The sequence below is a fragment of the Leptinotarsa decemlineata genome, unplaced genomic scaffold (genome assembly GCF_025532065.1).
Source record: "Leptinotarsa decemlineata unplaced genomic scaffold, Ldec_3_MD MMD2_tig00002159_RagTag_RagTag, whole genome shotgun sequence".
NCBI lineage: Eukaryota > Metazoa > Arthropoda > Insecta > Coleoptera > Chrysomelidae > Leptinotarsa > Leptinotarsa decemlineata.
In genome coordinates, this window is record NW_027412574.1 from 6,884,566 (window position 1) to 6,909,840 (window position 25,275).

The 25,275-nt window shown below is 37.7% G+C and overlaps 1 protein-coding gene across 8 annotated transcripts in view; it reads right to left on the minus strand.

The window, feature by feature from the left end:
• Positions 1-1,039: 1,039 nt before the first annotated feature.
• Positions 1,040-25,275, minus strand: part of LOC111510906 (organic cation transporter protein) — a 205,714-nt gene continuing 181,478 nt past the window's right edge. For all 8 annotated transcript variants that reach the window (XM_074177163.1, XM_074177157.1, XM_074177156.1 and 5 more), the window contains 4 exons: positions 13,378-13,546; positions 11,842-11,986; positions 8,206-8,709; positions 1,040-1,516 (listed from right to left, as the gene is read on the minus strand). In XM_074177163.1, coding sequence (XP_074033264.1) covers positions 1,382-1,516; positions 8,206-8,709; positions 11,842-11,986; positions 13,378-13,546 — 953 coding nt within the window. In that variant the 3' untranslated portion in view covers positions 1,040-1,381. The remainder of the gene's footprint in view (positions 1,517-8,205; positions 8,710-11,841; positions 11,987-13,377; positions 13,547-25,275) is intronic.

Genomic DNA, 25,275 nt, shown 5'->3' on the forward strand with positions numbered 1-25,275 from the left:
ATATGGTTTACTCTACTCCAATAACAACAATGGAAGATATGAAATCGAGAGTTACAACTGCTTTCAATAGTTTGACTCCAGACTTGATCAGAAGCGCTACACATGACAATCTTTTGAAGAGATTACATGTTTGTTTAAGTAGAGGTGGAGATGTGTTTGAACATATTCTGAAATACACTGACGATTAAATTAACTCATTAATTTATGGGTTTATTATTTTCAGTTCGTGTTTCAGCGTTAATAAAACTATTGTTTGAAGAGAAGTTTCATTCGATGGTTGAGGAGTATTTTAATAACTATCTTTTCATTGTATTATCTATGACTAATTGAGAAACATCAAACGAAATCTGATTTACAAAAATGAGTTATGAACAAGGAAACCATGTCAATTTCCGTTTGAAACAGTTTATCTCGAAAACGGTTCAAAATAAAAATAGTATTATCTGAACAAAGTTAGAGTAGAGCTCAAAAATGTTGAAATATACAGGGTGTTCTATTTGATAAAATTGAGTTCCACCCATTTTTTCATGAGATCAAAGTAATCAAAAATGAAAATTCATGGACACAACACTCCAAAATAGTGGGCAAACCGCGGACACGTGTTTCTGGCTATTGGCCTCATCAGCGCGGTGCAGCCAAGTGCAAAGATGGGGGCAACACTTGTTTGTTTGTTGGCTCCTGTTGTTGACTCCGTACGTATGTGTTGCTTCCCATTTTCGGCAAACAAGTGTTGCCCATTACTATTAATGTAAGTTACGAAAAGGATTTGAAGCTCTATGACTTCTATTTGATTATCTGCGAGGAGATAGAATAGAGTGCACGACCAGCTGTCGAAAGCGCCCGCAGATAATCAAATAGAAGTCATAGAGCTTCAAATCCTTTTTGTAACTTATATTAATTATATATATATATATATATATATATATATATATATATATATATATATATATATAAAAGAGTGGAAATTTTAATTTTGAAAGAAGTTGAAGATTGAGCCCGCAAGATTCTTGCAGATCACTTTTTGAATAAAAAAAAAATGTATTGTAATAACAATTTTTATTATTGAAAGTATGTCTTATATTGAAAAACCAGTTCTCAATTGACTTTTTTATTGGAGATTCTCTCATGGGTTGAAAATGTTCAATTTCCTTTCCAAGAAAGTGGTCTTTCAAATTATCTTCATAACAGTGATAAAAATTGAAAACAAACAGTAAGATGGAATATTCAATACATGACATAACTCACACATAATTTTTTGAGTTTATTCGTAATACTTTGGCCGACCAATTCATTGTGAAAATTGAATGATTTGAATGTAACAGGAGGTTTGGCAGCGGCATGGCAGATCTCCGAACTGTTGGGAGATTACAAAAATCATGTTTCATATAATTTTGGCCTCCTTCACCGTTTCAGGTAATTTGATTCCACGGGTCTCGGGCAACTGCAATGCTAAAATCCCAGCTAAAATTGATAGTCCACCAAACACAATCATTGGTAGAGGTTTGTAAAAGATACCCTGTAACAAAAATATGAAGTCCTAGGTGAATTCAAAAAGTTCAATATAGATATAGTCAGAAAGTGAAGAAGTTATTTTTGAACTTCAAGGAACAAATCAATATAGAATCCAAAAGCTTCATTTCAATGTAAAATTGAGCAAATGGTTTTGCAAAAACTATAAAATAAAAGCATTCATGGAAAATGAATGATTCGAAGTTGAATTCGAATAACTAACCTAATAATTTCTGTTCTGTTTAGTTTCATCATTTTCGGATAATTCGTTTCTATAATCGCTGAAATAAAAATTAATGATGCTGTCAAAAAATACACAGTAACGATATATAATAGTCGATATCACAAAGTTTTTAATTTTTCGATATAAGTTAAGCGTATGCGTGCTATTTTATTGTGACTTTTCAATTGTAAATACACAAATGCCACCATTTTGGTTACTAGCTCGTCACTAATTGATAATGCTGATCAAATGTGCATAAATAGTTACACCTAAGACTGAAGAACTAACGAGATATTAATCAGATATTGACAGGAGAGTCCCCTACTGGACACATGAGCAAACCGCAGCGATATAGGAATTTTTGAAAGGAGTGATCGTAAAAAAATCCTGAACGTGAACATGATAGTAAAAAAATAATGTAGAAAAAATTATTTTCATTATATGAAATTTTATTACATTTTTTTGTGTTAAGTGTTACAATCTTTATTCGAGTTTGAAGGCCGTCGTAGTTTGGAAGTGTATCCTAACGTTTTGCCAGCACGAGTGGCTGGCTTCTTCAGAGGCGTATTCATCTTGATGATACACGGATGACTGGTAATTTCTAGTTCGTAGGATGTATTTTTGTTGATTCAGGTAGCCCGCATTTCTTGTTGATGCGTTGCTATTGACCAAAGTGTTATTATCTGTTGATAACGTGACATTGCATTGCACTGTTGCCACCTTAGCATCTTTCAGTATGGGATTCCAAATCTGGTTTAACGTTACCACTTTCTCCTTTCTGTTGTTATTTCCCGTATGTTAATGGATTTCTATGGCTTCCCGCACAAGCCGACTGTGGACTGGAACACCTACAAGAAGAATTGGAGTATCTTCAAGCGGCTTTGGGATCGAATGGATACAGTGTAACCGAGATCAACAAGGCCATGAAACTGAAGACTTCCACAAGTCAAAACAGGGAGGAAACTCAAACGGTTGCAAGTCATTTATACCGTACATCCCTGGGGTTACAGACAGAATCGGAAAAATCTTAAGGAAGCATGACATAAAAACAGTGTTCAAGCCCACCAGGAAAATGCAACGAAGCCCGAGATCTGCGAAAGACAAAAGAGATCCACCCACCTGCCATGCACCTGCGGAAGGGTTTATATCGGTATCACCAAAAGATCCGTGGGTACAAGGCTGAATGAACATCGCAGAAACTGTATATTAGGTCAAATAGAAAAACCGGCAGTAGCGGAACAAGCGCTCAGTGAAGGAAATCACACGATACTGCAACGTCACGTCATCAACAGGTAATAACACTTCGGCCAATAGCAACGCATCAACAAGAAATGCAGGCTACCTGAGTCAACATAAATACAACCTACAAAATAGAAATCATCAGTCATCGGTGAATCATCAAGACGAATAAACTTCTGAAGGTGCCAGCCACTCGTACTGGCGAAACGTTAGGATACAGTTCCAAATTACGACGGCCTTCAAACCCGATTGAAGATTGTAACACTGAAAATCTAGGCCACGGAAGCCTTAACCAATTCTTGTGTTAAGTTCTCATTTCCATTTCAGATTCGGTAAAAGAAATGGAAGAGGACTACGGAAAAAAAATAAATCACCCTAGAAGACTCGCTTATTCTTCATTGACGCTGAAAAGACATAAAGAGGTTACTAATTAAAAAAAAATGAAATCTGTCCCATTGACACATTCTTCAAAAAAATTAAAACTGCTCACAACATAATAATGTCCAAAAAGTCTTGTAAAGAAATATTTCCAGTCTTCTTGATAATAGTATGTAGAGAATTGGTCAAATGAAGCTAAAGTTATTCAATACCTGGTGAAGTTATGATAAATCATTTCAGGAAAAAAAATGTTTAGCTTTCTACTTCTTTCTCCATCTTCACACAAAAATGTGGAAAACTTCCGAAGGAAGAAAGAAAGCAATTGAGTTCAAAATAAAGTCTTAACGAAGATGAAAAAAAACCTTCTGAAATAACTACTTTCATATGAATATTGAATTACACGAAAATAACTAAAAATATATCCCTTCAAATTCAAATCGTTTTACTTGCTGGAAACCAGATGTTTGCATAATGGTTCCCATTGTTCCTATGATCATCATTTGCGTAATATGATGAAAAAATCTCAACTTGTACAGACAAATTATTTGAAGAGGAATTTTCAAAAGTAATATATACAGGGTATTTCACGACGAGCGTTCGTTAGGAATATATGGAGAACGATTCAAAATAAAAACTTGAAATTTTGTGGTGGTGGGTTTTACAAAATGGCCTTCTTAGCTGAAATATTTCCAACTTCCGGTCTCTTTCCGTTATGCCGGAAGTTGATGGCAACTTCCTCATTTTTTCCTCATTTTTAACTTTCTCAGCACATTTTAGGCCCACTTTGTATAACAATGCCTATACCCAAATTTGTTAGTTTTAGAGATATTAATTTTTTTCTGAAAAATTTGACAGGTACAGCACCACTCTGAAAAAATCATAACTCATAGACAGTAACAGTTGGAAATGTGAAATTTCACAGAATCACACCTCAAGCATCAAGTCATGAACAGGTCCATCGAATTTTCGAAAATAATTTACAGGGTGGTCGAAATTTTCACTTGAAACATAACATCGAGAAAACTGATGAAACATGATTTTTTCAAATGGAAACCATACACTATTCTATTATTTTTGGATACTACGAAAAAAAGATATCAAATTCATACCAAAAATACACCCCTGGCAAGATATATCCGATTTTGGGAAATATTTGAAATGTAAATCATTCGAAGCAATACCAAACCAAGAAAGCTTTGAAAACAAATGAACTAGTATTAACTCTGTCGTTGGTAAAAGGTAACTCAACATTAAAATGGATGGATTGAAATAAAATACTATCTGAGAGATAAATTAGGTATATCTTTGTTTATTGATATCGAATACAGTAATTTTATTTTGTTTATATTTTTTAAGGTTAGATTTTACTTCAATTTTGAAATTTAACTTAATTTATTTGAATTCAAATAATATTGTGGTTCATTTTAACAGATGTTCAAAGACATTGCCGTTTTGTTCTGAACTAGAATATATTCTTTTTTGCATTCCACTATTTGTAGCTTTCTGTATGGAGTCAGGAATCAAATTATTGAAAGCTCTCAGACCCCTTAGTTTCATGTTTTCTTTATCACTCACAGGATCCGCATAAACATTTTTTCTTTAATATATCCTCAGATGAAGAAGTCGTGACGTCAGGTCTGGAGAGCGAGGAGGAAATTTGAATGGCTCATTGTATCAAAGCTACTGATTTTCGAACATCCCATTCAACAACCCAGCAACGGTATCAGTACTAAGTATGTGCAGGGGCTCCATCCATCTGATACCATAACTTGAAACGGTATTGTTCAGAAACATGCCTTATGGATTACACATTCCTAATTATATGCGAATATCTATCGCTATTCAAATTCTCTTCATGAAGATACAAACATAAAATTCGGTCTTCCTTTATAGCCCAAAAAACATTAAAACTCCATGAATCCTGACGAACGAGCTTTGGATTTTCTGCTGCCCAGAAATGACTATTATGGCGGTTGTACATACCATTCTTGGCAAATTTGGCTTCATCTGTGCATATCATGTTCTTCATGAACTGAGGGTCCTCCTGTATCTCGATAAGAAACCATTCGCTGAATTCCACTCGTGCAGGTAAGTCGTGAGGTTTCAGATTTTGAACCTGGTGATATTTAAAGGGACGCAACTTATGTTTGATTAAAATCCGGTTTATTGACGAACATGAAATTCTAAGTGACTTTTCTGCGTCTTCTGGATATGCTGTAAAGTAGGTCAAAACTACAATTTTGATGTCCTCATTGTTTACGAGTGGTTTTTTTTGGTTGATGACAGGCGAAAAAGATCCGAAATCAAGGCAGTTTCTTAGAAGTCTTCTCAGAATATTTTTATTGGGTTTGTGTAGATTTGGAAATCTTTCTGCAAAAATACGACAAGTTATGTCCATTATCTTATTGCATTCACCATAAATGATTAATAAATTCAGGAAATCTCCATTAGAATACCCCAAAAGAGACATTTTGCACACAAATAGAAAACTACGGAATACACATCAATTATATCGCATAAAATTTTGACATATTTGTTGTAACTTCATTTGTTTTCAAAGCTTTCTTGGTTTGGGATTGCTTCGAATGATTTACATTGCAAATATTTCCCAAAATCGGATATATCTTTCCAGAGGTGTATTTTTGGTATATGATATTCTTCATGAATTTGATATCTTTTTTTCGTAATATCCGAAAATAATAGAATATTGTATGGTTTCCTTTTGAAAAAATCATGTTTCATCAGTTTTCTCGATGTTATGTTTTAAGTGGAAATTTCGAGCACCCTGTAAATTATTTTCAAAAATTCGATGGACCTGTTCATGACTCGATGCTTGAGGTGTGATTCTGTGAAATTTCACATTTCCAACTGTTACTGTCTATGAGTTATGATTTTTTCGGAGTGGTGCTATAACTGTCAAATTTTTCAGAAAATGGTTGACAATGTTTCACGGTGTATTTCATTAGTTCGGACTTCCATTGTCTAATATGACGGAATGGTTACTCCAAAGTGATGGTGGAACATTCTTTGGCTAGAAGACAGCAACTCACAAGGAGGAGAAGCCGCCACAACCAGTATTTGTACTTTTTACATCAAAGGTTTGTCGTAAAGGATAAGAAGAATTGGGTCCAAGTATAACATCAGAACCTGCTTCAGATCTGGGAACACTATCCGTAGCAGCCTCACGAAAACCAGGCCACCAAACGCGGATTGCGATTCCAAGAATTGCATTTACCGAATAGCCTGCGAGTGCGGAGAATCATATCGGTGAAACTGAGGGGTCATTGAAAGTTCGCATTGCCAATCACAACAAACTCACACCGCTCGACAAACAGCGAATCAGGCATAGCAGAGCATATTTGGACTCATTAACATAACATGAAGTGGTCTCAAGCTGAAATCATCCACAAGGAGGAGCACTGGTTCAGGAGAAAATTCAAAGAAGCCGCATATATGTTGTCCAACAACGCATTTAGCCAAGCTAGCGTAGAGATACGTAACATATCGAAACCTATAATCAAGCGGAACACGACCAAACGGTCAGCTCCCGCTAAAACCGATGAAGCGAAAAGAGGGGATAGGTGAAAGCACTCGAATGACCTATAAATAGTCAGATCTTGGAGAAATAAGTCCAGTTATCACCCGAAGACTATTGTGGATACTAACAATCGAAACGTCGTGACGTAACTTGTCTTGAAATCTTTTAATTTTAATTTTCATTTCTTGGTAATAATTTTTTAATTTTCATTTTTTCAATTTTTTGATTGTTGCTTGTATTTTATTTCATTGTGATTTCAAGTCTTTTGCTTAATCTATTTCTTCTTTTTTTCAGCTGATTTTTCAAATTTTTATACATTTTTTCTAGGATTTCAAATCAATTTATATCATAGTAGACAATGGAAGTCCGAAATAATGAAATAATATAATATGACTTGAAATTTCTGAAAGAACGAATACCTAAAATTAAAAATGAGTAGCTAAAAAAACAATTATATGTAGCAATGGACACAATATAATGAAAAAATCCAATTAAAAATTAAATAAAAATCAAAAGATTTCAAACCAACTTACTTTACGCTTACTCCGCTTCACCCGTTAAGTGGGAGTTGACCATTTTTCCGCTTGATAACAGGTTTCCATATGTTGTGTATCTCTACGTTAAGTTGGCTGAATGCGTCGTTAGACAACATATATGCAGATTCTTTGAACTTCCTTTCGAACCAGTTGTTCCACCCTGTGGATGATCTCAGCTTGGGACCATTTGATGTTATGTTGATGAGTTTAAACATGCTCTGCTATTCCCGAATTGCTGGTTTCTCCTCTCTGTATGTGTTTCTTGTGCTCGACAATACGGACTTTCAATGGCCTCTCAGTTTCACCGATATAGAATTCACCGCACTCACAGAGTAATCGGTATTCGTGAGGCTGCTGCAAATGGTGTTTTCTGAAATGAAGCAGGTTCTTGGACCCAATTCTTTTTATCCCTCCCGGCAATCCCCTGATGTAGGGAAGTGCAAGTACTGGTTATGACTGCGTCTCTTTTTTGTGAGGCTCTCACTGTCTTCTAGCCAAAATCATCACTTTGAGGTAAACATTTTTGATGATTCCCTTTTTGGTAGATTGATGGCGGTTGGATTCGAAATTTAGATTCTGTCCCGTGTGAGTAGGTTTTTTGGTATACATATGTTCCCCACTTAGTGTTCTTCCAGAGATTTCAAATCATTTGGGTAGTTTTTTTGGAGAATATTATTGAATGAACAGAAAGAAAAAGGAAGCAGGTTGCAAAATGGTAGATCCTAACAAGCACGGTATGAGGTGAAAGATATGCCTTATCATCAGTTTACTACTGTACTCACCAAAAGAGGGGCAAATGGTGCTAGAAGCGCTCCGCAACGCGCCACTGTTGAAGTTGATCCAACACCTACGCTCCTTACCATCGTGGGAATCATTTCTGCAGTATGAACGTAAACCACTCCGAAAGCTGATGTGATCCCCAATTTTCCCACTAAAAAGAGAATGACAACCGCCCAGTTACTTGTTACCGTATTGATGAAGATCGTTAATGTGCAGGTAACTCCACAAAGTAACAGGGATCCAGCTAGTGAGATCCTTCTGCCAAGTTTGTCGATACAGATCCAAGCAATTGTATATCCCGGTATTTCCACCAGGCTCACGAGAGCGAAATTCAGGTATTTATTGCCACCAAGAGTCGTGGAATTAATAGAAAGTCCATAGTAAACGAAGGCGCTTACTGCCCATATTAAATAAATTATTAAGAATCTAATCAAGAGCTTTCGTGACTTTATCATTTGCGTGATAATAAGAAGAATATTCTCCTTTTGATCGTCTGGGTCTTCGTCCTGAAACATCAAAAAGTCAACATGATGAGCTACAAGTTTGATTGGGAATTAATACAATTTTACAATGATATTCATATCATTGTAGAAGGGGAGACTCATGGATAATAATCTTCGTGTCACACTAGTTTCGTAACACCATATCGTTATAACTACAGGATCAAAGAAGACTGACAATTTTGGCTACTCTCTATAAAACAAAAAAAAATAGATAGTTCAGGTACCTGCGTAATTCTAAAAGAAAGTATTTTGCTCAAAATCCGAAGCACTAACCTCTTCCAGTTATGCTACGTAGTGAAATTTTGCGAATAACTCTCACAAAACAATTACTTTCCTGAATAATATTACCACTGATATTTAATTATATTTCACAGACTTGATAAGAAGAATTGGAATCTCTGGCGTGAAACAAAGCTAATGAGTACATTATTCTCACCCCAGAACTGAATCACTCTTGAAGCGCATTTACAATTACCAAGAGAAAATAATTTCAGTAAGTGATTTAGCGCGTATGTTGGAAAAGTTCATGCAAGATCGCTCACAAAACCCATCCTAGACATGATTGTTGTGCAGTGGCAGAAAATGAAATCTCTCGGTTTGATTGGAAAGCTTGGTATGTGAGAAATCTTGTACATATAATTCAATGTCCATCGAGGTTTCAGCAAGAATTTTTTTTTCGGATCATTATGTATTACATCCAACTATGTATTATAGCTGAAAGAGACCATTATTTCGCTTTTTTCGGAATGTTTTGGAGGTTTCATCACCAATAGCGGAATTCATTATTTATGGAAATTGAGACTTCTGAATGATTCTGGAAAGAGAGAGGAATGCTTCCCAATTTATTAGGTGGATCAACAGATTTCTTCGTTATCTGGAAAAAATGTGCACTTTGACAATGTTGCACTTCGAAAAAATCGACTTGTTATTTAGTTTTCTGAAGGGATAAAGATAGGAACAGAGCTCTCGATTACGCAAACTGAAAAAAGTTCTTCAAGACTGTTTTCTTAAGTGTTGGGGTCGGTTATCCCAATCAAATTTGAACTATCAGCAGCAATATTCTGAAATTTTGCCTTGCAAAGGGAAATTTGTCGACTTTTATCACTTAGCTAACTTGCATAAAGGTTCGCATTCATTGGGATCTTTTTCAGAAAAATTGAATCCTCACTGGTAGAAATTCGATTGGAGCAGACGTTCATGCATGTAACCCTTCTTTGAGGTTGGAACTCACTGAACTGATTTACCATGGCCGATTCAACTTTTTTCTTCTTAAGGACAAAACAAAAGCACTACAGGAAAAACCTTAAGGCGCTCTAAGAGCGGATCACGTTGGATTTAAATCGCTGAAGATTAAATTCTTTTTTGGAAAAATGTTTTCAGAAAGTTTATTCCACATTTTTCCAAATGAAAGAGTTCTTGAAAAATGAAGTTTTGGGTGTACTGAGTTGAACCTCAAAACGATGAACAGTCCGTTGATACGTACTGCTCTTGGTGGAATCAAATGTGCCAAGTCACTTGAATCAAATGCGCATCCGTAAAATAATCTATAGAAGAGATACTAATTTCCAACTTCTCTTCGATTTTCCAGACTATCAAGGTTGCAAGTGATGTTCGTGTCATCAATCAGGCGAATGGCTCATTCCTGGATGGAATCCAGTAGCTTCTGTGTATAGGGGCGAAGCTCCATGCATGAGAACAATACTCCGGAGATGGTCTGATCTGAGCTTTATAAAACATCAAAAGTTTCTGAGGTGTGTACAGTTTTCTGATTCGAAACAGTGTTCCAAGCTTTCGAGAAGTATATTTTGCAATTCGATCGACTTGATTGTGATCAGACATGTTGGTGTCTATTTTAACCTCCAACAAACTTATCGAAGCAGAAAGCGGAATTGTCTGTCCCGACATTATTATATCCGGTTCGGAGACATTTATCTTTTTGAAGAAAACCGATACCTGGGTTTTCATGACATTGAATTGAACCTGAGTACTTTCACCCCAATGCGGAGGCACATCTTCACCGGCAGCAATTCCTGCTGCTGGTGAAGATGTGCATTCACAGCCGACGTCCTGGAATCCAAATGGAATATCGAGATGAGGGTGCTGTTGTCAGCAAAGCAATATATTGTATGCTTGTTTTTTCTTCCAGTAAGTCGTTGATATACAATGAAAAGAGAGTTGCAGACAATGTGGATCCCTGAGGAACACCAGCGGTAATGGTGAAAGTATTCGAAAAGTATCCATCCACGGTCACTTGCAGAGAAGATACTTTCAGGAAGCTGGAAAGCCATACACAAAGGCCTTACAAATATCAAGCGCAACAGCTCATGTCTCTCCATGTTTCTTGATTGCGTTATTCCAAATATGGGTATCATAAGATAGAAGGTCTCCCGTCGATCTTTGTTTCCAAAAACCATATTGATGATCGCTCAAGATGTTAAAGCCTCCTAAACATTAAAGGATATAGTGATTTACGGTTTTCTCCATGATTTTTGATATCACTGACTGCGACTGGTCTATAGTTTGGAAGATTTTTCATGCCTTTTTTGGGAATAGGCTGAATGCGAGCAATCTTTCAACAAGAAGGAAAACCCCTTCTTTGTAAGATATATTAAAAAGTCTGCAAAATACTGGTGCGAGTTCATTGGCGTACTTTTCAAGTACGATGACGGGTACTTCATCAGGACCAGACGCCGCGTTGATATATTAAGCTGTTTCAAAATTCGCCTGTACAAGGATTGAGACAAACGAATTTTTTTCTACGAAAGGGCATTGGAGGAAAAAGGATGCTCAGGTTTATAAGACTATTTGTGTATATCTGTTTGCTTGAGTATTAAGGTTGTTCAGATGAAATTAGCGATGTCCCTATCCATACCTTATTTTGAATTCAGACCGAGGGAGAAATTTTATTAGCAAAAAAATGATTTTCGTGCCGATGAACTGATTTTTATGTCGCAAAAAGTATTTTATCAGATCTTAATAGTTTTATTATTTCTATAGAGAATCATAATTGAAGCGTCCCATTAATGAGTTTTTTGAAGATCAAATCCCGTAAAGGGTCCACTTATGGGCGGATTATGGTATCTGGTGTAATATTTTTTTAGTTTGTCTTCTGTGTATCTGTGAACAGTAACTTACCTTCGTCTGTGACATTTCTTCTAGGTCATCCAATAGCGAATTGGACATGGTAACTTTGTTAATTTTGGCTACTTTCATTATAATCGACTTTGCTTCAGTTTTCCTCCGATTTGCAAGAAGCCATCTAACAGATTCGGGAATAACCCTGTTTAAATAATATTCAGAGTTATATTTACTTATTTCCAAATAATATTTATTCGACATCCAAATAATTAGTTCATAAATAACGTTTTGACTTTTATGCAATTCTTGATAGAAGTTTGAATCTGCAAGCATAATTAAAATTTCAGTCATTTGCACTGATTCAGGAACTGATATCGGATTTACACCAACAAAATCAGAAACATTATTTTGCATATAGCTCAAATATTCTCAGAATATGCCTATATTCCCAAGAAAATTCACAGAAAGTGACAGAATATCTTTGTAAATATTCTGAGTTTTTTTTCTTCATATTATTAAAAAATTTTTGGGAAAGAAAGTTTTTGCCTTTCTACTACTCCATTAAAAAAATGTGGGAATCTTCCGAAGAAAGGAAGGAAGTAATTAATTTTAAAATAAGTAACTCTATACATGGATGTGTAGATCATGCAAAGAAGCAACTTTCAGATACAAACTGGAAGATACAAACTCCTAAAAATATAACTCCTCCAATTCAGATTAGAAAACTCTTGTATAAAACCAGTGTGGTCACAGAAATACCCGGCCTGACGTAGAGATGACGGTAGTTTTTTGGAAAATATCACAGTATTAAAAAGTACACAATATATAAAGCATAAGTATAATTTGAAAACGCTGCTTCGTTTAGTATTTGTTTGGCAGCCATCAATAGCGAACTTTTTCAGTGAATTTGAGAAAATGGAGAAAATTTGTCATTGTTATGTGGTACAATACTTCCATTGGCCTCAGACCAACAAATATATAAGCTGAACTGGATTCTACTCTGGGTGAGTCTGCCCTTCGTTTACAACAGTAAAATATTGGGTAGCAGATTTTAAACGAGACCGTACGAGCTGCCAAGACGCGCATCGCAGTGGTCGATTAAATGAGGTGACGACTCATTTCTACTCTAATTCTTGTGTGCGGAAAAAATGTTTCCATTAGATTTCTTGGGTGCGGAAAAAGTGTTTCCATTAGATTATTTATGCAATGCAACTGCAATGCAATATTATGAGAATGTTTTGCGCCATCTGGATTTCGATCTCCAATTCCAAAAGATAGATTAAATGTAGTTTCACAATAAATATTCACGTGAGACCAAATTTGAAAATTGTAATATTTCATGTAGGCTATACATTGAGTCGTATTTTCAACTGTGGTACAATATACAAAAAATAGAAAAAAATCAAAAGTATCTTATGCTGCCGAAACTCTGCACAATTTTTCAGAAAATTTAATTGAAAAAAACCTTATTTTGAATGACAGAATTTTATAAAGAATGAAGAAATCATAACAGAAAATAATATAAACTAATTGACTACTTGGTTACTTTAACGTAAAACAATGTAGAACCTTCTCAAGATTTTAGTTGCTTACCAATAATATGCTACAAATAATAAAGCTGGCAGTGAAATGATCAGCTGTAAATGTACCCAGTCTCGGGTGTACCAAGCTAAAGGTGCAAGTATTGCCTCACCAATAGCATAAAAATAATTTAAGACCATACCGCTTGCTTCTCTTTTTCTTTTACCAACCATCTCAACAACTGAAAAAAAAACTTCATTAAAATCATCATCCTCAATACACAAAAACAATGAAAGTTTGAAGGCCGTACAACAAATTTTCATAGTGAATAAATTAACAGTTTCATATCGATTGATTGCTCAAACCACCAACACTGACATAAAAACTTGGCAAGTCGACTTAGGTGTCTCACCAATAGGTGGTTCCACTTATGTCTCGTTTGCGTTTACGCAGTTATTTCCATCAAGTGCTTTTCTTGATTATTCACCTTTTCTCTTCAGTCGAGGACCGCCTGTCCGGTACCGACGATGCCCAACAGGCTGAAACAGCTGTCTACCGGTGGCTCTTAAATTGAAATCAATGTGGGAATGATCACAATAGTGCTTATATGTTTATATACATATAAATATATATGAAATCGAATATAGCTCCTTTGGTTCTGGAGATATACAGGAAAAACCAAAAAATCCCAAATTATTTTTTTGCCTATATCTTCTTTATTCGCAGAAATATTGAAAATATGTTCACAGTTTGCTATTGAAACTTGATGTGGGCTCTCAGAATATATCCATGAATTTTTAATACAGGGTGTCATCAAACTTGGGCCACCCCATCTTTGAATTTTTAAATACGGACATGTATTTTTTGTTGTTGTTTTTGGATCGTAGACGTTCACTTCATCCTGAGAAATCAAATTCAATGTTATACTTCGGCATGTTTCGGTAATATTCGATTATAATTGTGTGAATTATTCCCTTCTGTATCTGTAGAGTAGGGAGGGTGAGTGTAAGCCCACGCACTTAGGCCACATGTGACCCATTGTACATCCTCCCGAGGAGTTGTCCTCCTAGGTCGTCGTCCATCCTGTCCTTTCCAGGAAGGTGGACAGGTCGCTGGGAGACATCTCCTTTATATCGGCAGGTGTAGGCCAAGACTCGCCGAACACACACTCTCTTATTGACGATAACTCCGGGCACTCGCACAGGACATGCCTGACAGTCTCATCTTCCTGTTCACACATCCTGCATAGAGGTGTGTCCACTAGCCCCATATTATGTAGGTGTTTCCTTAGCTGACAGTGGCCAGTCAGAAATCCTACTGTAAGGCGTAGATTTTTCCTGGTCATCGCCAGATATTTCTTCGGCGCCAGCTTCCCAGGGTCGCCCAAGGTGATCCTGGCAAGATTACATCCTTTGATTTCATCCCATCTCTTTAGAGATTGAGCATGGGTGTAACTTTTGACTAGTTCCGCAATTGTCGAAGTCATCAGGCCGTGGGTGCCACTTGGTCCTAAAATTCTTAGTCCAGCCGCTTCCTTGGCTAAAGAGTCGGCAATGCGATTACCTTTACTCCTGTTGTGCCCTTTAACCCACCTCAGGATAATGTTATTATCTATCGAGGCTTTGGCTAAATCTTCGTGGCACTCTAGTGCTAGCCCTGAAGTAACACGGTGTCTGTTCAAGGCTAATAGTGCTTGTCTGCTATCAGTGCAGATTGTAATGTTTTTGCCAGAAATTCTTTTCTTGGTTATTTCTTTTGTGGCGATTGAGATACCAGCCAGTTCTGTTTGGACCACGCTGGTATTTCTTCCCATTCCCCACTTAATCCTTAGGCTTAGTGATCTGGAGTACACTCCACATCCTGAGCCTTCTTTGGTTTTTGAGCCATCTGTATAAATCCGTATTGCATTTGTAACATCTGACTCTGTGTTCTGCTTGATTTGTATTTTGTAGGGTTTATTAAACACAAACCTGGGTTCAATTGAATTATTCCCTTTTAAATTACGGCCCTGGAAATTGGTTGACTGAGTTGAATAAAAACATAATAGCACGACTCCCTATGTATCGTAGAGTTCTTAGAGAGTTTTTTTTTTCATTTTTAGGTAACTATTCATATTTTTTCCATCGCTCTGAGCGTTTTCTACAATGAACTTCGAATAAAAAAACCTTTTATGATTATTTGAAACATATCTACATCAAAAATATATTACATGTGTTTTAATGAGCACAAAAAGAAATGAAAGCAATAATAACATCCGAAACGAACACTATAATTGTAATGAAAATTGAAATGAGATAACCTGGCATGTGGTCTGAATGCTACTTCCACATTGTTTTTTCTGAAGAAACCTGCGATTATTTCTGTTAATTTTCCAAAATATTACGTTTGAGTTACCCATTTCTTGATTTCTGGTTGTTTGTTTCAGACTACCAACTTACTACGATCACACTTTTTTCCTGGAAAAATTTCAGTCCTGAAAAATCCGAATTTGTTTCACTTCTCATGGAAACACCCCCGTATCTTCCGTAATAATTGAAGTAGATTTTTTTTGTTCTTGACATCAAAACATGAATGAAATTGTTCAAGAGAAAGTCGAATTTTGTCTTCACATAAATAATTTATTCTTCATTTTGTTGTCAGGAAAGTTATTCCTTCTTAATAAAAGAGGAAATGGTAATTTTGTAAAAGGAACGGAAACATGTAATCAGTGAGGTTTTAGGATGGTTAATGTTAGTTCATATTTTCATTTTCCCATTATTTAAAAAAAACAAGGATATTTTGTGGCGAAAAATGTTATGTACTTCAAAATTCTACTACTATCAAAATCACATTTTCAATTAAAAAACAAAACAATCAATTTTAAATGATTTAACTGTTGACAATTTTATATTTTCGTGCCTTCCATGAAATTTCCCTCCAATCGAACACATTTTTCTATGCACCTTCTATTATTTCCTCCAACTCTTCTCATTTCTCTAGGTGTGATTTCTCTACACGCTTGTATAATTCTTGCACGGAGATCTTCCTTATTTGTTGGCCTATCCTTATAAACTTCATTTTTCAAGTTTCCCCATGAATAAAAATCCAGTAGAGTTGCATCTGGGGATCGTGGTGGCCATACTACGAGAGGGCTATTGGGTCCTATCCATTTCATAGGTAGATTCCTATTCAACCAAACCCTTGTTATGCCACTATTGTGAACTGGTGAACCATCTAACTGAAAAATCATGCTGTGTCTCACATCCAAAGGTAGTTCTTCCAACACATCGGAAAATGCATTTTCGAGAAAATCAACGAATAGTCGTCCGTTTAAATTGTGATCGAAAAAAAAATGGCCCGATAGTATTTTCGTTCAGGATACTACACCACACAATAACTTTCTGAGATATTTGGTCTCTACGATTCACCACCCAATTTGGATTTTGTTCAGCCCAAAACCTCATGTTCTGGGAAGATACAACACTATTCGTGGTAAAGGTAGCCTCATCACTGTATAAGATATACTTTAAAAAATTTTTGTCATTCAGATAATTTCCCTGCATCCATAAACGATACTCTACAACGGATTTCATCTCCAAAGTATGTAAAAATTTGGGTTTGAATGCATGCATTTTATGCCTCTTTAAACACCTCCATATTTTACTGCGGCTCATATTGAGTTGAAGCGATAAGTTTCTCAAACTAATTCTAGGATCAGCTTGATGAGCCGCCAATATCGTATCATCATCAATATGATGTTTTACAATTTTTCTGTCCTTTGTTACTTGGCCAGTGCTCACGAATAGATTATATATTTCATGTTCAGTTCCAGGGTGTACAGCTACCTCTAGCGGGTGTCTTCTAATAAATTCAGCGGCCGCTTCACGATAAGACCTGACCCCTTCACCAACAATTAAAACAATTTCAATTTTTGCTTGAAGTGACAGACATGCCATGTTGAGCTGATATCAGTTCAAATGGAAACTTCAGAAATATTAAAATATGAACAGGAACTCACGAACAGAAAACAACTGGAACACAGGAACAATATCCAACACAAATACAGGAACAATAAACACAATGGGAACAAAAACACCGCAGAAACAACAGGAACAACGGTGATTCAAAGAACAACAATACTAGAAACAACAAATGCAATGAAAACTGGTCTGGGGGTTAATACAACAAGATCTTTCAACAATATTGTCAGGTTGACAGTGAATATCAATGATCAATTGTTTTCCATGGTGATTTCAGGGCACCGCAAGATTCAATGAAACTGATGTAATTCAATCCCTTCAAATGATTTCAGACAATTCAGCAAGTAGGTAAAATAATCTAAATTCTACCTGTTCACCCAGTGGGATTTTTTTCTTTTAAAATTAACAGTTGTTTCGGTGTTGCAATGAGTATGAAGATTAATTTTGTTTCGGATGGTAAAATGTTTCCTCAATATTTTGATAAAGGACCCCGTACATTTCTTATGAGAAATGGCTTGCCTTGAACTTTGCCGAAATTTTGATATGTTGTAGTTCTTGATGTGCTGATTGGAAGTGTCCACAGCCAAAGCTCAGAATTGTACAGTTTTCGCAGTTTTTGCTCATCAATCGAGAGCTCTCACTTCTGGTTGGGATAGAATTTGGATGTTCAGCAACCAGAATTAGTTTTACGAATAATCTTCTTCAGTTATAATAGATGCCGCCATCGATAATTTTTCATACACTTCTTCACACTATCTCGATAATCTGAGAATGTGGTGCTGTGACATTTTCCTCAGATAGGCTCAAAATGGATAATAGCATCTTACAGCATCTGTATCTTTCATACCTGAGAGTACTCTGCAGATAGAATGAAGGGGTTCAGGTATTGGAAGCGGACTATTTTGCGCAGTAATATGTTTTACCGTAAAAATGGGGTGTTCCATCGCGAGTGGCGGACAGTGTATATCACTTTGGCCAAAATCATTCAGGTGGCAGGTGCATTTTGAGCATTTCCATCAGTCCTGAGAGTTTAATCGTTCCACCTCGAATATTACGGAAGATACGGGGTGTTTCCATAAGAAGTGAGACAAATTCGGATTTTTCAGGACTGAAATTTTTCCAGGAAAAAAGTGTATTCTTAGTAAAACTGTATTTTTAATCTGTTTTAATGTTCCTCTGTGAAGATGATTACTTGGTGATTGAAACACGTGTCGAGGTGTTAAAAATAACGATTTGGTGTTGGAAAAAAACTCCAGTAATATTCATTGCTAGAATTAGCGATTCTATTGTGGTAGTATCGTTATCCACTTTTTGTTGCGGACATTATTCTTATCAAGATATTTTTTAAAGGGAATAGAAAAACATCCATGAATGCACTGAAAGATGGTTCAAGGCTTGACTACCTGAACACCTCATTCCAATTTTCTTTTGTGAGAGCATTATTGAAATTGATAATGGCTTGTTGATCAAAGCTTCATCTGATTTGAAAGGTTTCTTTACATTTTTTTGATTTCTGTTCAGGAAACTCGAACAATACGGTACGGTGATCAGACAAGTCATTGCGTTAGTGAATACTTAATCAATCAATAATATAGTCGTAGAATGATAAGTGATCAATGATAGTCGTAGAATGATACCTATGTAACTCTTCTACGCCAGTTCACGACGGATGCCATATTAAAACTATCAAAACTGAAACTGATAGAAGAGATAGAGAGATCTCCAGATAAAGTGATGTTTACATGAGGAGAATATACCTGCTACACAACTTTCAAAATATTAAAAAAAAAACATCAATGTTACTGCTAGGTGAGCGGTTGAAATGACTATAGTTTTATTTTCCATTTTGCAGGATATGCTACAAATGTCAAAATCTTTCTCAACACAGTACTTTTTCAAATTAATTTGTTTACATTTTCGTTCTGTTTTGGAATATATTGCGACCCACCCTTTTTCTAATGAGGTTCTGCAAAAGTAGCTTGATAATTCAAAACTGTTTATATTTCTATGAAGTATAGATTCGTTAGTACAATGGATTTCAGTGAAAGTGAGAAACTGGAGAAGACTGGACTTCTAATGAGTTAATTGTTTGATTATTCAAGTTTTGTACATTTACAAGAAGAATGTGTGGATTAAACATTAATCTGTTACAATTGTCACCCTCCGTTTCAGAAAAAACTTACTGATACATGTACCATTTGGCCACAGATTTGGATTCATTGCTATACGGAAGTTCCCATCATTGATTGTCTTAAACGATGAATAAATAAATACTCGGGTATCTTGAAGTCAACAGTTCACATTTCACCTCAGGAAAAGTTGGTTTCAGCAGTTTTGTCAACTCTTCGGCTGACGTGGTGTGTTCGACTCCTGATTAATGATTTCGTTACATTTTTGTACCGATGTTACAGTCTTGGCTTGGTACTTCGTACACCCCTTGGCACTCCAGTGGTATCTGATCCTTTGGAATATGGAGTGTGGATCTTATTGTTCATTTTGGTACGAATGAAGTTGCTATGTTGTATTGGCGAAGAAATCCGCTGATTTTGTCTGTTGTTCCTGCACTATATGTTAGTGTGGTTGTTATGACCGGTTTATCTCGTGGTATTCTGCTGTGGTCTTGAAAGCCGCTTTATAATTATTTTTCTTTCAATTCAGTATTCAAATTCTTTATAGTTTTAATATTTTCTGCCATATGTTGATTTTATGTTCATTATAGAAAAGTTTTATGATATTTGAAGATGAATTTCCAAGATTAGGTATAAATTCATTAGACAAATCGATAGGTGAATTATCATTACATAAATTTCTGTTGATTATATCGGAATTTGTATTAATGTCAGTATAGAAAATTATTTTATTGAGATGTTTTCTGGGATAAGAATTTTCAATTAATATGTCTTTGAGGAGCCTGAGATATTTTTGCTCGAGAAAGGGTGTACTAATTTGTCTATTATTTTTACCAAACAGAGGATGAAATTAATTTTCATTAATTTTTTATGAGAAGTAGGTTGGAATTAGTAGGAATCAGTAGGTGTGATATACCAATCAGTGATCAATTATCAGTTCTACGGATTACTCTTGTATCAGGAGAGAAGGGGTTCATCATTTTATATTTCGATAGTGAATTGTAAATTTTCATTATATTATATCTTTTGACAACATCAAGAATTTCACGAGATTTGTCATACGGTATTGTACAAATGGCATCGTCAACGTATTTCTTCAATAAAGGAATTTCAAAACTTAGTGTAATGAATCTGAAGCCGGCTCTGACCGGTTCCCAGTCAGCCAACGTATGACGCATACCGCGAAAACTCCGGATGGGTCCCGAAATCCGCAGAGGGATCCGGAACGTTCGTTGACAATATAAAAACGTCGCTATTCGTCCCGAAGAGTAGTCTGTACCAAGAAAGCGAATCGAGCGGTTAACAAACGGTGAAGATAAATTAGTTACTGAGTGGTGTAAATAAATTAGTTGTGATAGTGAAGTATTGTTAAAATAAATTTGTTTAAGACAGTTAATTCTTTAATTCGTTACAATTGGTGATCAGAAGTGGATTTTCAAAATAAATTTGTGAGCGCTTGGTGGACAATTTTTGTATCACAGTGAAATTGACTATAAAACTTTCGCACTTTCGCGCAGATAGACTGGTGATTCATTGTGTTTCGCGAAGCGGACAGTACCGGACGACGGAAATATAAACTGATAGACCTTTCTCGCGAAAAATAGATTTGTGAAAATAAATAAGTGTTTCGGACTCCATTAAATAAGTGGACATATTCAGTTTTGAGTAAAATAGACAGTAAGAGATAAAATGTGTTCAAGAAAAGTGCGCCTAGTGGACTTGAAAGTCACCGAATTGAAGCAAGAATTGGAGGAGAGAGAACTAGATTCTCCCGGAAAAAAATCAGTACTCCAGAAGAGACTATGGGACAAATTGATTGAATCAGGAGAAGATCCCGAAACATATTTATTCGAAGTTTCTGGGGGTGATTGGAGTTCAATAATGAACAAACTCGAGGAGAACACCAGATGAACTTCAACAAAATTCGGTAAGTCTGGAGGAGAAGCTTCTGGAAAATTCGAAGAGTTTGAAAGATGAACTTCAACAAAATTCGAAGTGCCTGGAGGAGAAGCTTCTGGAAAATTCGAAGAGTTTGAAAGATGAACTTCAACAAAATTCGAAGTGCCTGGAGGAGAAGAGTTTGAAAGATGAACTTCAACAAAATTCGAAGTGCCTGGAGGAGAAGCTTCTGGAAAATGCTAAAAGTTTGGAAGATAAATTTCTTGAGAATGCAGAAGGCTTGAAGAAAGACCTTTGTAGTGTGGCGAGCCTACTCGAAGAAAGAATAGGAACCATTGAGACGGAGATAGACAAAATAAGGAAGGAAATGAACACAGAAGTAGAAGAAATCAAAGGCGGAGTTCAGGCAGAAATCAGCGAGATAAAGAAAACAATTAGCAGGTTGCAAAACAAAATTGTTAATTCTGCCCACCCCACAGAAACGGTTACTGAAAACTCAATTCCGGAACTGAAAGATGTCAAACTCAGTTCTGAACCAGGAAAGCTCTCCATGAAGCCGCCCCAGTTCGACGGAAAAACTCCTTGGGCAAATTACCGCCGACAATTTGAAGCTGCGGCCAGAGCGAATGGATGGAATGCAGGAGAAAAGGCGGTAGCATTAAAATTGGCGTTGCGTGGAGAAGCAACGAATATCCTGCAAACCCTCACGGCCCAGGAACAGGAAGACTATGACCAACTTGTAAAGCATCTTGAACTGCGGTATGGACAGGCCCACCTAGAGCACGTTTACTATTCACAGCTCAAGAACCGCTGCCAGAAATCAGGAGAATCCCTACAGGAGTTTGAAGCCGACATAGCTCGATTGGTCCGTCTGGCGTATCCTGCTACACCCGAAAATGTAATGGAGCGGTTAGCAGTTCAAGCATTCTTGGATGGACTTCGCGACCAAGAAACGAGACAGGCCTTGACGCTAGCTCATCCCAAACATCTCGTGGATGCACTGGCAAGCGCTCTGGAGTTTGATGCTGCAAAACAATCCTGCAAGAGCCAGAGCAAAGTTCGAGCTATCGAGGAGGATGGACAAGTGCCTGCAGATATTGAGGCCACCATCAGAAAAGTAGTGAAAGAAGTTTTGCCTGAGAAGAAAAATATAAGATGCTGGAACTGTGGGAAAATTGGACATGTGCGTAGCAAATGTCCAGCTTTCAAAGAATCGACACCAAATCAGGAAAACTAGAGGGGGTCGATGAGAAGGGGCAATCGTCGACCTGTACCCAGCAAGCCTCCGTAAAAAACGCATATGTTGCCGTTCTCCAACGACAAGACAAAGGTGTTTTCGTAGACGGCCTCATCAACAACGAGCCTTGCACCATGCTGCTAGATACAGGTGCGACGAGAACCATTCTCGGGCCAACCTTTGCCAAAACACCGGCAAAAATTGAACCGTCAAGCTGGAAGCTACGCACCGCAACAGGGGAGCCAGCCAATTGAATTGGTGTTGGGCAGCACTAAATTAAAACATCGTGCATTGGTGGCGGACATCGAGGACGACGCAATCATTGGAATGGACATAATGAATTCCAGAGGGTTCGAGCTGAATTTCCATGACGGCGTCCTACGTGTCGGCGGAGAAGAGTTGGTGCTTCATGGAAGAAACGAAGAGACGATCAGGGTCCTGTTGGCCGAAGACGTGTGCGTACCTGAGAGGGCTGAAACCATACTAGACGGTGGAGCGAGCAGCGGGAATGTGGTAATGTTCGAGCCCAAGATACATGACGAGAAAATTGGACGAGGAATCGCACTGGGGAAGACCCTGTTGCGTGTTGATAAAGTTGTGCCGGTCAGGGTCATAAATGTCAACTACTTTCACGTGACCTTGAAGAAGGGAACAATGCTGGGGCACTGTTCGTCCATTTCTTCTGTCATACGGAGTGTACGCAGTTCAGTTAGCCAAGCCAACAACTTGCCTGAGTTGGAGAAGTTAATTGACATTTCCTCCAAAGACATACCATCAACTCACCGATCTAAATTGAGGGAGTTAGTCAAGAGGTACCAGGAAATCTTCGATATTGGAGAAGGAAAAGGCGGCAGAACGAATGTGGTTCAGCATTGAATCGACACTGGGAATGCCCGACCAATCCGGCAATCGGCTAGAAGACTCCCTCTTGCCAAGAGAGAAGAGGCAGACAAGATAGTCAGCGATATGGGAAAAGAAGGAGTCATCAAACCTTCTGACAGCCCCTGGTCTTCCCCAGTCGTGTTAGTGAAGAAGAAGGACGGCTCGACAAGGTTCTGCGTGGATTATCGCCAACTAAATCACGTGACGAAAAAAGACAGCTACCCTCTTCCAAAAATCGACGACACCCTAGACACGCTAGCCACAATTTTCTCGACCACAATTTTCTCGACCTTGGATTTGAAGAGTGGATATTGGCAAGTTGAATTGGCCTCAGAAGATCGAGGCCTCAGAAGATCGAGAAAAGACAGCTTTCACCATCGGCTCAGGATTGTGGCAGTTCACGGTTATGCCATTCGGGCTTTGTAATGTTCCAGCGACCTTCGAGAGATTGATGGAAACGGTTCTCAAAGGTCTCTCATGGAAGACGTGTCTAGTGTATCTCGACGATAAAATCGTGGTCGGAAAATCGTTCGACGATCATTTGAAAAATCTGGAGGAGGTGTTCATGCGTCTGAGGAGTTCTGGATTAAAACTGAGTCCCAAGAAATGCCATCTGTTCCAGAAAGAAGTCCGTTACCTTGGCCACGTTGTCTCTAGGGAAGGAGTGGCGGTAGACGAACAAAAGATCAAAGCAGTTAAGGACTGGCCCATTCCAAAAGACATACATCAGCTTCGGAGTTTCCTTGGTTCATGCACCTACTACCGCCGATATGTGCTGGGGTTTGCCAACATCGCCAAACCATTGACTAGCCTCACAGTAGGGCAGATCCAGTTCCAGTGGTCTGAGGAATGCCAAGACTCATTCAAGAAGCTGAAAAGAGCTTTGATCAACGCTCCCGTTTTGAGCTATCCCTTACCTGACGGAAAGTTCATTTTGGATACGGACGCCAGCAACGTGGGACTTGGAGCAGTCCTTTCTCAAATCCAGGATGGACAGGAGAAAGTTATTGGCTACTTCAGCAAAACGCTCAGTAAACCAGAGCGTAATTACTGTGTCACCAGGCGAGAGCTGTTGGCCGTAGTCAAAGGTGTAGAGCATTTCTACAAATACGTGTATGGAAGACGATTTCTGTTGAGAACGGACCATGCAGCTCTCAAATGGCTTCTGCAGTTAAAAAATCCCGAGGGCCAAGTAGCGCGCTGGATTGAGAGATTACAAGAATTTGACTTCGAAATAGAACATCGAGCTGAGACTAGCCATAAAAACGCAGATGCCATATCACGGAGACCTTGCCCCGATGACTGCTCACATTGTCGACGAGCAGAGGAGAAGGAGACAGCTATTTGTAGCTCTAGACGAAGACTGGAAGGATGATAAGATCAAGGAAGACCAAGAGGAAGACCCAGATCTTCGTTTAGTCATCGGATGGAAGAAAAGTAATCAAAGACCAACGTGGCAGGAGGTAGCAGGTTATTCGCCAGCGGTTAAGTCCTACTGGGCACAATGGAACTCCCTTACTTTGGAAAACGGAGTTCTGAAGCGGGTGTTGGAGTCTGAACACGGTGCAGAAGAAAGGCACCAGACAGTGGTACCCAGGAGCAGACGACGGGAGGTGCTCAAAGAAATCCATATGGAGTCACTGGAGGACATCTGGGAGTAACGAAGACCCTCCAGAAAGTAAGACAACGGTTTTACTGGGTTAATTGTCAAGCCGACGTCAAGGACTTGTGCAGAAAGTGTGCTGTATGCGCTGCCAGTAACGGACCTAGGATACGACCGAAAGCTCCAATGCGCCAGTACAACGTGGGTAGTCCTTTCGAGAGAATCGCTATCGATATCGCCGGCCCGTTCCCAGAGTCCCAC